The sequence below is a fragment of the Pteropus medius genome, unplaced genomic scaffold, assembly GCF_902729225.1.
Source record: "Pteropus medius unplaced genomic scaffold, Ma_sr-lr_union100, whole genome shotgun sequence".
NCBI classification, from domain to species: Eukaryota; Metazoa; Chordata; class Mammalia; order Chiroptera; family Pteropodidae; genus Pteropus; species Pteropus medius.
Window position 1 is genome coordinate 601884 of NW_024344377.1, and position 12618 is coordinate 614501.

The 12618-nt window shown below is 51.9% G+C and overlaps 1 protein-coding gene across 3 annotated transcripts in view; it reads left to right on the plus strand.

The window, feature by feature from the left end:
• CPXM2 (carboxypeptidase X, M14 family member 2) overlaps nucleotides 1–12288 on the plus strand; it is a 90574-nt gene extending 78286 nt beyond the window's left edge. For 2 of the 3 annotated variants that reach the window (XM_039870780.1, XM_039870778.1), the window contains 4 exons: nucleotides 1807–2104; nucleotides 6603–6742; nucleotides 7685–7784; nucleotides 10965–12288. In XM_039870780.1, the coding sequence (XP_039726714.1) occupies nucleotides 1807–2104; nucleotides 6603–6742; nucleotides 7685–7784; nucleotides 10965–11218 (792 nt within the window). In that variant the 3' untranslated portion in view covers nucleotides 11219–12288. The remainder of the gene's footprint in view (nucleotides 1–1806; nucleotides 2105–6602; nucleotides 6743–7684; nucleotides 7785–10964) is intronic. The other variant, XM_039870781.1, reaches the window with a different exon arrangement.
• The last annotated feature ends 330 nt before the right edge of the window (nucleotides 12289–12618 follow it).

Here is a 12618-nt window from a genome sequence, read left to right on the forward strand (position 1 = left end):
TACACGGTTGGCAAAATAGAAGCCCCATGACCATCGGGATCCAGGGAAGCATCCATCTTTCTGCCTCCGCTGTGTTAGCATGTGACCTTCTTCCTCCAGGTCATGATCCAAGGTGGCAGTGGACGATCCAGCTGTCATGTCTGTGGAGGAAGAAGAGAGAAAGGATGGAAAAAAAGTCCTCCTCTCAGATAATTGCATTAACTTTAAGAGGCATTCCTAGAACTCCTACAGAATACTTCTGCTTAAATCTGATTGGCCAGGATTTAATTAAAAGATGATGTCAACACGCAGGAGGGAAGGATGGGAAAGGCTACATTTTCGGCAAGCACATTGCGAGCTCAGCGAAACCATTTCCACTGTTTATTTATCTTTCATTCTCAATTTTATTCCACCGGAATTATCTTCATAGGGATTAGTGAGTTGGGATAAATATTTGATTCACTGATCAGTATTTGACCATATCAGGCTTTCCAATTTTAGTTTCTAAGATGATCAGTTTTCTTCCTTCCTTCCTTCCTTCCTTCCTTCCTTCCTTCCTTCCTTCCTTCCTTCCTTCTTCTTTCTTAAATTTTTACCATAAATAAGTCAAACATAAAAAGTGAGAGAAAAAGCTGTAAAGGAGTTCCACGCATCCATCTCGATTTCACTTACCAATTCATGTTCCATCAACATCTTCACCACTTTCCCCTCCACCCTGAGATTTTTGAAGCAAATACCAGGCGATACATTTCATTGGTAAATATTTCAGTAAATATCTCTAAAAGACGAGACTCTGCTTTCAAACTCTGCATCATTGCCATTATCCTATCAGAATAAATTATTTCTTCACATCATAAAATATCTTTCCAGTGTTCACATTTTGATATTATCATCCCCCGCCCCCATCTCGTTTACATCTCGATCCAAATAAAGCCCATTCATTCTAACTGGCATGTAAATGTCTTAAGTCTCATTTGAGTTACAGATCACACTCCTCTGTCGCTTCCTTTTTTCCTTCAAGTTTTATCGTTGCTGTTGTCGTTGATTTTGTAACAGCCGGGTTATAAATAACTAGATTGTCTTGGCGCATTTTCCACCGTCTAGGTGCTGCTAATTGTGTTCTTGCGATGTCCTGTAACACGTTCTTCTGTGTGTTGTATAAACTGGCAGTGAGATTCGGAGGAGACAGGGCTACTTAGAACAGAGGCTGGCACACTGCAGCCCATGGGCCACGTTCTTCCCCTGGCCTACTTCTGTCAATGGCGTGTTACTGGGACACAGCCACCGTCATTCATCTGCATGTTGTCTGTGGCACTGCCCTGCTGCATAGGCAGAGAGTCGAGTAGTTAGGACAGACCAGACCGTATGGCCCGCAAAGCCTAAAATATGTACATGCTGCCTGGTCCTTTACAGAAAAAGCCTGGACTAAAGTCTTGGTCAGATTCAGGACAGATATTTTTGGGGGTGTGTGTTTGTCCATCAGGAGACACGTTATGTTTGGCTGTATCTCTCTCTGTACTCTTTGCAGACATCAATAAACACTCCTGACCCGTTAATCCCCTGCAGCTGTAAAATGTTGACACTCCATCATTTCCAGTTTGTGCATTAACTGGAAGATTCCTGCAATGAGAAACTTGCCTGGGTTTCTCGTTTTTAAAACCGTTATTTCCACAAAGTCCAGTTCTCCTGGTACTGATTTTGAAATTCTAAATTTTGCTAAGATTCTATTGCTTTTTCAATGTCATCCCTGTTTGGAAAGCTAGGGAGAGAAAGCAGTTTCTCTCTTGCTTTATTTATCGAAGTGTGTTTCCTCTGGAATGCTCACAGGTGGCGGTGGAGACCAGGGCCGTCATAGCCTGGATGGAAAAAATCCCGTTTGTGCTGGGCGGCAACCTGCAGGGGGGTGAGCTGGTGGTGGCTTACCCCTACGACATGGTGAGGTCCCTGTGGAAGACGCAGGAGCGCACGCCCACCCCGGACGACCACGTGTTCCGCTGGCTGGCCTACTCCTACGCCTCCACGCACCGCCTGATGACAGATGCCAGGAGGAGGGTGTGCCACACGGAAGACTTCCAGAAAGAAGACGGGACCGTCAACGGGGCTTCCTGGCACACCGTGGCTGGAAGTAAGTCTCTGATCATCCTGTCGTCGTCATGGGGCCAAACGGTAATGGACTTCTGGGACCGGGAGGGACCCCGCAGGTCATCCCCTCCCAGCCCTCCTGTTAACATTATTATCAGTGTGATAGCCACCGTGGTTAACCGTCCACAGGGCGCCAGCACTCTGCGTAGACTCCCCTCAGTCCTTGCCTGTCCTTGAGGGGGGCGTGGCTTATCCCTGTTTTATAAACGAGATGACTGGGGCTTGGGGACCGGAAGGGCTCTGCCTGAGCAAGAAAGGGGCAGAGCTGGGTCTGTTTGACTTCGCGGCCGCTCTTAGCCACTGAGCAGTTCAAATTTCATAGGAGCAGCGATGGGTAAACATGGACTTCGGGGAAATGTTGGACCAAAAATCAGACCCAGCAGGTGGGCAGAGAGCATGCCGATGCTTCGTCAGGAGCCCGGCTTTTGTCCCACGGCTGTTCCCATCGTGGGGGACATTCGGTCATTGATCCCACCTTGGGGTGAGGTGACTCTGAGATGCAGGTGTGTCCTGAGGCCCGACGCATGGCGAAGACTGTTTCACAGACCTCCCTTCCACTGGAGGTCTGTGCTTGTCCCCTAGCCATACGTGGCATCCGGTCAAAGCCCAGCTGCGTGGGATGTGGGGACACGTGGTGCTGCCCCCGGCACCCACGCAAAGAACCCTGTGGTCCAAGTTTCAGCATGGGCACCTGTCTCCTGAGTCAGGGCTGCTCCTGGCCCAGGGCTCCCAGGTAAAGAGGGATAAGGATGTCACATCCTCTAAGGTCCCGCTGTGTGGGCGTGGCAAGACTCCAAGTGTATTGTTCGTTGCTTATTTCCTTCACTTCGTGAGGGTTGGTCAAGCCTCTGATGAACTTGGAAAATATCCTACATCAGATAGGCCTGGGTTGAAATTCTGGGCCATCAGTCAATTGGATGCTGTGTGACCCTGGGCAAGTCGCTCGACTTCTTCGAACCCCTATATTTCCCATTTGTAAAGCCATGATGATAACTATGACGACGATGACAGTGTGTGGATGGTCCCTCTAGGACTGTTGGGAGGATTACGTGGGTGACAGATGGGGGTTTGTCCTCTGTCCGCCTTATCGGAAACACCGAGTTATGATAAGTGTCCATCTCCTACTTTCTCTCCTCTCTCAGCAGCGTGATGCCCATGAGACCATGAGACCTCTTCCACGAGCATATCTCTATCTGTGTTCTCTAGTTCCCTGTCCTAATTCACTTTAATATTGTTTAACTTTGCTAGAGATGCAGCCTTCACATACTTTTCAGGTACGTTTCCACCCTTGGAAAAAGAAAAATAAAAAAAGTAGTAGACATATTTGTTTTTATGGCCATTTTAAAACAAGTACTGAAAGCTCGCCATTTTTTCCTGGGTTATACATCTAGCAGAGGAATTCGATTTGTTTCCATCATGGTTTTGCTCTGCACGAAATGAAGAAATAAATGTAAATCCCTCCCTATCAAGAAAATTTCCTAATAGCCAAAAAGTATTCTTGCTTTTCAATTCTAGCCCTAAAAACCTACAGTAATCTTTACATGAAATATCTGTTTATTTTTTATGGCTGCCGTGACTGATTCGGGTATGGACACAGACGGATTCATTAGCATCTGGTCAGTAGCAACGTTTTGAAGAGTTGGCTGCCACATGATCACGTCGGCAGAGTTTGATTTTTTTTTTCTATCAATTATATTTTCCATTGTCTCGGAGACTTTTGCGGCAGAGCCATGTGGTGGCTCCAGGCTCTTTAATCATTCTTCCTCCTGGCGGCGTGATGAAGTCTGCAGACTCATTTCTTCGTGGATGAACGAAACGCGATGTCTAATTTCCTTCCCTCCCCCACCCTCTCCGCTCCATCTCCTTGCCCACTGTTAGCACAGCCCTGACGGGCGTTAGTTAACAGAGAGGGGGGCAGTTGAGAGCAGGGTTCGAGACATTTCCAAACGTGCGTCGTTTGTACTGTGTGCATCTTAACTCCAAATGATGTCAGGCCCCCTTTATTCCTGCATCCTCCCCCACGATGAAGGCAGGTGTCGTGGTGGCATCGGGCGCACAGAGCTCCGCGTTCCACCGTGACGCGCGTGACCAGAGCAGGATTCCTGGCGAGAAGCGAGCACAAAGGGGGGGTCCCGCCGTCCCCAGCCAGGACGGAAGGCGCTGGAAGGTCTGCCCGGGCCACGCCACTGCGCCTTGCCCACGCGGCTTGCTTTCGAAGTCACTCTTTGCCGGCCGTCATCTTTTATAAGACATTTGCCGAAGCTCCGGAATCGGCCGCAAAGAGAGCGCGGCCCCAGCTTCTCCACCGTTCTCCTGGTTTCTTGTCATTTTGCCAGTTCTTCTTGTGCTTCCTGTGCTTCCAAGACACAAAGTGCAAAGGACAGGCCCTCTCCAGAGGTTTTATATATCACATTTATTTATTTCTGTACGACCGAGGCCTAATAGGTTGGGACTAGAAAGTGTCGCGTGCACAGAGGAGCCCAGCCCTCCGGGGACGTCCCGCCTGTGCTGACCAGTGACTCGCTGCCCGTCGGCCTCCCGTGCTCTCTGACGGTCTCTGCTTCGGTTCGACTTGAGCGAGCTGCCCTGGCGTTTCGACCAGTCTTCTTCGCCCAGACCAGGCCCCTGCGAAGGATCCGCCATGAACTTGAGACTCTCCCACCCTCTTCTTCCACTGCTCTTACTTCCTTGTTTATCACATGTCATGGCTGATGGCATGTGGTTCGAATCTGGAACCCGGTGGAGAGAGCGACAGTGTTTTCGGTACCATGTTGCCTGTGACGTTAGCGATTAGGCAGCAGGTGGACACAGGACTGCTCCTGACACTCAGAGTCGTGATTTTTTTCATCAGACATTTACACCGAGTGACGTGTCCCTTAGCCTTATGGTGAGCTGACGGAGAAGGAAGGGAAGGCAGGACGGGTGAGGACCACGGCTGCTCGGATGGCAGGGGACTTGCTCTTTCTCCCCATCAGCAGAGAGGACCCCGGCCTGCTCATGTCCGCTGTCTGTAGCCCTGACGTTCAGAATCCGGGGGCGGGGGGCGGGGGCTCATTGGTGTCACCTTCTGCTGGGCGAGTGCTTCCTGGTGATCACACAGGACATCGCTGCAGTGTCTTCTCGCCGATCACTCTATTCTACCAAAACAAAAATGTTGGCAAAAGAAACCCCTAGAACTTCGTGCCACCTAACATTCATTCATTTATTTATTTCCCCAATATTAGATACTCTACTGGGCTGAAAGGTGCCACCCCTCCCAAAATATATATATACATATACATATATATATATACTTCCTAATCCCCAGAACCTGTGATGCGACCTTGTTTGGAAAGTGGGCTTTGTCGGTATAGTTAAGGGTCTCAAAACGAGGTCATCGGTGTTGCCTGGATGGGCCCTAAAATCACTGACAAATGTCCTTGTAAGGAGCAGAAGAGGAGAAGACATAGAAACAGAGGAGAAGACCGTGTGCAGACAGAGGCAGAGATTGGAGCGATGCAGCCACAAGCCCAGGGACGCCAGGGGCCACCGGAAGCTGGAACTGGCAGGAAGAGCCCATCCCTGGAGTCTTGGGAGGGAGCACGGCCCTGCTAACAGCGAGATCTCAGACTTCCGGCCGCTAGCACTATGGGAGACTAAATTTTTATTAAGTCCCCTAGTTTGGGGTCATTTGTAACAGGAGCCCTAGGAGCCTGACATAGGGACCGACTCCATGCCAGGCTGGGCCCTGCACGTCGGTCGAAGCGGTGTCAGGTGCGCCAGGCTTGCCTGCTTCCGGGCCGAGTGGGGAGCGTGTTTGCCCTGCGGTCCCTGAGCAGTGATGCCGCGTTTGTCGATTAGAGTGAGTCCTCGTCACCCGCACCTGGGTTCAAACCCCGACTCTCACTCTTTCCAGACACAGGATTCTGGACGCGTTTCTGAACCGTTCTCTGCCTCGATTTCCTTATTTGTGAAATTGCGCTGTGCCGTCTGCCTCTCTGCTGGGTTCGCACGGGAGGTTTAGCGAGCTAATGCATGCAGAGTGCGGGGGCCTGGTGTCCGTTAGGCTCTCCGGCAGTGGTGGTCTGGATAGCTGGGTTTACGGATTCGAGTAGAAAATTTATAGCGCTATAGCCGAGAGCAGCGTAACTGTACAGATAAAGTTAATCAAACACTACAAATCCATGCTGTCATTAACTATACTCTTATTCTAAAAGTCTAATAGGAGGATTTTACTAAAAAGCGCTTCTTTCAGTCCCTCCTTTTGTCGGAGATGCCCTTGTATGTGCCCGTCTCCCCCCTACACCATCCAAACTGCATCCTCGCCCTCTCTCAACTCCCCCACCCCCTTCCTCAACGCTCGCCCTACTTTTTTATCTATAGCAGACACTTGACGCCTCCTTCCAATGAGATCTCTGAATCCCGCTCTTGAACGTTCTCGAATGTCTCCCAGTGCCGCCTTGAGCCTCGGTCAGTTACATGTTTTCCGGTTGGCTTGGCAGGTCTCAACGATTTCAGCTACCTTCACACAAACTGCTTCGAGCTGTCCATCTACGTGGGCTGTGACAAATACCCGCACGAGAGCGAGCTGCCCGAGGAATGGGAGAATAATCGGGAGTCTTTAATCGTGTTCATGGAACAGGTAGGCACGGACACGCAGCTGCGTTAGGGCCTAGCTAAGGAGCACAGTCTTGTAGGTGGCTGGAAGCGAGGGGTCGAATTCGTGCTCAGGCTGTGGGCTTCGTCCTGGGCCGCTGTTGTCCCGGGCCGGCCGCCACAGTGCGAGAAGGAACCACTGTCGGTTTGCACTTGACTGGACCCAAGAAAGTGAACTCTAAGTCAATGTCGATTGCTCCCACTGGTTCATGGTGCATGAGACTAGTTCGGGGGGTTTTCAGATGCTGCTCTGTGGGGAGGTGGGTGACATGTGTCTGAGTCAACGTGCCCAGGCCCCTTGTATTAGCCTGCTCATGCTGCAAATATACAGGCCGAGGGACCCACACAACAGAAATCACAGTTCTGGAAGCTGAAAGTCCAAGATCAAGGTGTCGGCAGGTTGGTTTCACTCCTTGGCTCGCGGCCGGCCACCTTCCCACTCGGTCTTCCTCCTGCGGGCGTGCACGGCCTGTGTCTCTGTATGCCCCAGTTTCCTCTCCTTCTAAGGACACTGGCCAGATTGCATCAAGGCCCACTCTAATGACCTCATTTTAACTTCATCACCTCTCCAAATATAGTCACGTTCCAAGGTGCTGGGTTTAGGACTTCAACATATGAATAGGTGACGAGTCACTGCTGCAGGAGGCAGGGTGTCACCTGGAGCAGTTCCAACCAGGGCCCGCTGAGGTTCTGCTCACAGCCAGGGAGGAAGGAAGCCCCGCTACATACACTGGGAACGTCGTGGCTTCCCTTCCCCTGCGCTCAAGGTCATGCCCATCTTGTAGCACCGAATAAACCAGTTCAAGCGTAGTGCTAACACGAACCAAATAGCAGACATGGCCCCCTCACTAAGGAGCAGACTGGCTGGAAAGCAGAGGCGGGGCCAGTTGGCGAGCTCACCCTGCGTCTTGTCATGTTCGCCCGGCAGGTCCATCGTGGCATCAAAGGCATCGTGAAGGATTTACATGGAAAAGGAATTCCCGGTGCCGTGATCGCCGTAGAAGGTGTCAGCCACGACATCCGAACAGGTACCTGTGCATAGACAACGTGCATTTTCCCGAAGCGTTTGAATGGATGAGTGGACGCTACATGGTGTTTCCACGAGCGGCTGAGCTGGGGTTTGAGCCAGCTCAAATCTCAATGCAGTGCCCCTCCCTTTTCCCCATGCCGTTCCTCCTAAAGGCCAGAAGGGGCCCTTCCGCCCAAAACTGCTCTCACGCTGAGCTAACAGACTCTGTCCTTCAGCAAAGGGCTCCTGTCACTTGCGTGGAAACAGAGACCCTGAGGTCCTAGGACAGGGCGAGGCTGGGATTCAGACCCGGCCATGTGCTCTCCGATGCCAGGCGGCCTGCCCACGTGCCTGGTCCAGAAGCCAATTATTATTTTTAAATGGGTGAAATGTTATCTCAAATGCCGGTGAATGGTGGACTGCCATGTGACACCCGAGTCACGTTCTTTCCTCCCATTGGCCTATTTCTTTGACGATATTTTCGCACTGTGTAGCATGGAATTTGGGACATGTCAGCCCCTCATAGATACTCATTGATTCGTCGTTCATTCATTCATTCCTTGATTAATTCAAAAAATGCAAACTGCGAATCCATAACGGGCCCGAGACATGTGAGGTGCCGAAGGTCATTACTAATGAAAGAGGCTGTTTGATCTGCTCTGCGTAGGACAGTGTTTTAAACATTGATGATGAGCCCCTTCAGAAGAGTGATTCATAAAGGAGCCTGGAACATTCTTTGGACTTATTAGTGCCTTGTACAGATGGTGAGAAAACAGGGTTTTAAAAGGGCCGGGAAATAAAAAGCTTCCAGGGCCCCACAAGCTGGCAGAGAGTCCTTTGCCCAATGAGCTCTGAATTTCAAGCCCCTGTGATCAGGAGACTATTTCAACGAGCTAATGGGAAACGCATCTCTCTTTGCCTTAGTCTCCCTATAAATAATTTCCCAGTGCATTTTCATGGCAGATGAATTCCGTACTTCACACATGGCCCCTTATTTGTCTCAGCATCTCTCGGTGCTAACGTCAGCTCTGAATCTGCCTTGATTCCTGTCTGAGGCGTGTGCGATCTGACAAGTTTTATTTCAGGAGAGATTTTGCGTAAGATAAACAGGTAGTAAACGGAATTCTATAGGGAGAGAAGCTGGTGAGAATGCTTTCTACCTGCATGTAAATATGTTGGCCGAGCACCTGGCTCGGAATGCCACGTGACTGTCCTGCGTTTGGTGGACACTAACCTGACCTGCTAACAAATGGACATCCACAGGGGCCCGAGTTGTCCCTTCTGTCCACTGGTGTTGAGCGACGCCAGCTGTGTGTCCTTCCTCTCTGCAGCTCCACAGAACGCTCACCCCCACACAGACCTGATCGCTTAGTGGGACAGCACCCCAGCAGCAGTTAAGACTTAACATGTCCAAATTCTTGGGTTAATAAGACATTCTGATTCCCGTTCGCTTATCTGTCCTCATCCCACTCAGCCTCACCCGCGTTCACTGGGGACACGCCATATGAAGCACCGTTAACTGCTGGAGAGTTAGAGAGAGGCACCCACACCCTGACAGAGGGCCAGGGTGGGAAGAGGGGCTCACGGTCTGGGAGGACAGCAGGGCACGCGAAGGGCTGGCTCCCTCACGTCTGCCCGGGAGCCTTCGGGGCCCAGAGTGGTGTCTTGAGGGGGAACTGCATTGTGAGGTGCAGGCCGTCTGATCGCGAGATGAAGACTGCTTAACAGGACTCCTGCCGTCTGAAAAGCCATGGAATGGCGTTGTATTTAGTAGAAAACCTTGCATTTTCACACAGTGCAGTGCTGAGGCACCCCGGGGGCCCCCGCCTGTGGGGTGCACCTGGGCTCTGTGCTGAATCCTGTGCGGTCAGGGGCCGATGGACGCGTGGCAGACAGCTGCCAACGCCTTCCGTTTCCCTTCTTGTGCCCACGGCGTGGTGTGAGGTGTCTCGGATGAATAACGACTGTAATGTGAATTTAAACATGACGTTTCCAAGTGTTACCGTGTCTCTATGGGGGATATGCACGTACGCACGCGTGCACGCACGCATACACATGCACACATACATGCATACACGGTTTTCTTCCATCCCTGATGTTTGTTGAGATGAAGACACCTTTCTCAGGTCTACATAGCACTTTCTCAAATCCCACCTTTACTTTACTTAGCACCAAAGCTGTAGACCAGGCAGGACATGCAGATCGTTATAAGAACTGACGCTGGCACGGGGGGACCTGCCAGGTACTAGCGGTGTGACCTGGTGCAGGACTTTACGCCGCCCTGGATGTCAGATTACTTATGTGGGACAGGGGACAATCGTAGGACCCACATCAGAGTTTTTCCTGGAGAGTCAGTGAGTCAGTGCTGGCCTGCCGTGTGCTCTGTCCTGTGGGGGGGTCGCTGTGTCTCCTTTTCTGTCTTGCAGGCTCTTGAATGTCAGGGCTCTGTTCTCGGCAGGTTGTAGGCTCCTGGCAAGGTGTGGCCTTGGCCTAGACCCCGCTTTAAGCAAGAAGGATCTAGCCTAGAGCTAAGGATGGACACGAAGCCCATTAGGCGCTTGTCGGGTGACTGACCGGTGGCGCAGCCAGAGAGACAGAGGGCTCAGCCTTGCAGCACCCATGGGTGACTGCTTCTGCAGCTCCAGGTTTCCCTTGGCCCCCTAGGCCATGGAATAAGGGCCGTGGAATGAGGTGCAGACACAGGGCCTCCTCCCAGGTCATTGCCCTGTGTCATCCTTCCCTTCTCTTTTCAGAAGTGAGGACCCCCTACCCCTCAACTACTATTCTATATGTATAGCCATGCTAAGGGAAGCCAGGAAGCCATGCTCTGATAGCTTTTCAAGATGGCATTTTGTGGTGAGGGCACACCGTTTGGAAATTCAAATTCCTACCGAATGGGACGTATTGTCACAGAGGAAGGAGAGTCGATTATTTCTCCATCTCTGCTCATGTGTATTAACACTGTGGGAAGTCTACACCCCAAACCTCTGTCTGTTAAAACCATTAAGGGGGCTTCCGCAGAAGAAAGCATCTTGGCATCCAAAATGCACGAAGAATTTGCATCTGCAGGGGCTCAGATTCCACACAGCCTGCCCTGAGTCTCTTTCTGGCTGGGAGGCTGGTGGTCTTGGAATAACAGGGCTGGTAGTGTCTGCATTAGACAAAAACTGCTCTGAACTGCTGTCCTTTCTTTTCACAGCCAGCGATGGGGATTACTGGCGCCTCCTGAACCCTGGGGAGTATGTGGTCACAGCCAAGGCGGAAGGTTTCACCTCGTCCACCAAGACCTGCATGGTCGGCTACGACATGGGGGCCACGCAGTGCGACTTCACACTCAGCAAAACCAACCTGGCCAGGATCAGAGAGATCATGGAGAAGTTCGGGAAGCAGCCCGTCAGCCTGCCAGCCAGGCGGCCAAAGCTGCGGGGGCGGAAGAGGAGACAGCGTGGGTGACCGCCCAACACTGGAGACCCATCCCAGACCCCTGCAAGTTAAACCACTCCCATCATAGCTCCATAGAGGACTCACTCCTTGTTGTTTGCTCTGTAATTCAGGAGGCCTGGGAGGATGTGGGGACCGCAAGGTGGGTCCCGAGGGGAGGGCTGCAGGCTTAGGGTATTTTCTTTTGTTCCCACGGAGCCAAGTAACTTGGGCAGAGCAGCAGAGAAAGGCTGGTGGCAATGAGGGAACTCAGCAAGTCAGTAGAATCGGAGGTGGGCCTTGCCTGCTCAGGGCCTGCAGGCTACACGTGGTGCTTCCCCTGCTCGCCTGACAGCAAGAGTTCCCCGTGCGTTTGCCACGTGCACGGCTAGACTGCAGCATTCCCGGGGCCCTGCTGTTCCAAATGTCACGATTCAAGATGCTCCCGGGCGTTCGAAGAGGATCCACCCTCTCTGGCCCCGGACATCTCAAGCTGCTTCAGATAAATTCTGTGACAATAGAGATGTCACCAAGTGAGCATCAGTCAGCCTCTTGAGTCAGTTTCGTTTCCCCTTCAACAAAGGCTCCGTGCTCATGAAAGGGGAGAAAGTCTGGAATAATTTAAGCGCTCCCTGGGCAGCTAGGCCTGCACGGGGGCTGGTTGCATGTATACGGGGTTCACAGCAAACCTCCCTCCGCCAGATTTCCTGCGGTCTAAGCCGGGGACAGCGGGAGGCGCCAGCCTTCCCAAGGAACTCCACCATTCAGCCTGGCTCCTCTGTGAGCCGCAAGGACTTGAAGAGAGCCCGAAGGAGGCTGACCCGCAGCCCTCGCTCGGCTCCAGACGCCCTCCCTGCACGGACGCGAGACTCCTCAACCAGCCTGACATCGCCGAGCGAGTCGTTTTTGACGTATGGAATGCCAGACCTTCCGGATTACACTGCGTTTGCTGAAAAGCTCTTAGAATCATCAGTGGAACGTCCGTCTGTTCAGGAGGGGTTATTGAATTATCGTACCAGAAAACAAATTTCTCTCACCTTTTATTAATGTTGCTGCCTCACTGACCTGGGAAGAATAAGGAAAATAAAGAAAGCAAACGGTGAGATGCCTCTAGCGTGTGGTTTTCCTGAGCAGATTCGCCGCTACACCCAGCGTGACCGGGCAGAAAGCGATAGGGACAGGTTCCTCGCAGCCTGTTTCTGCAGCTGAGCTGATTCTGCGGGGCCGTGGAGGCTCTTCCCCCCGCCTGTCTGACCCCGGCCCCATAAACACAGTCCCAGGTTCACAGCCGAGGCACAAGGAGACCAAAGAATATTAGAGAAAAGTCAGGTCTTTCAGGGCCTTCTGGGGGTGTACAGAGGAGAATGACAGGCCTTTAGGGCCGAGAGGTACCTGCACATCAACACGTCCCAGGACAGGACCTGGGTGTCCTC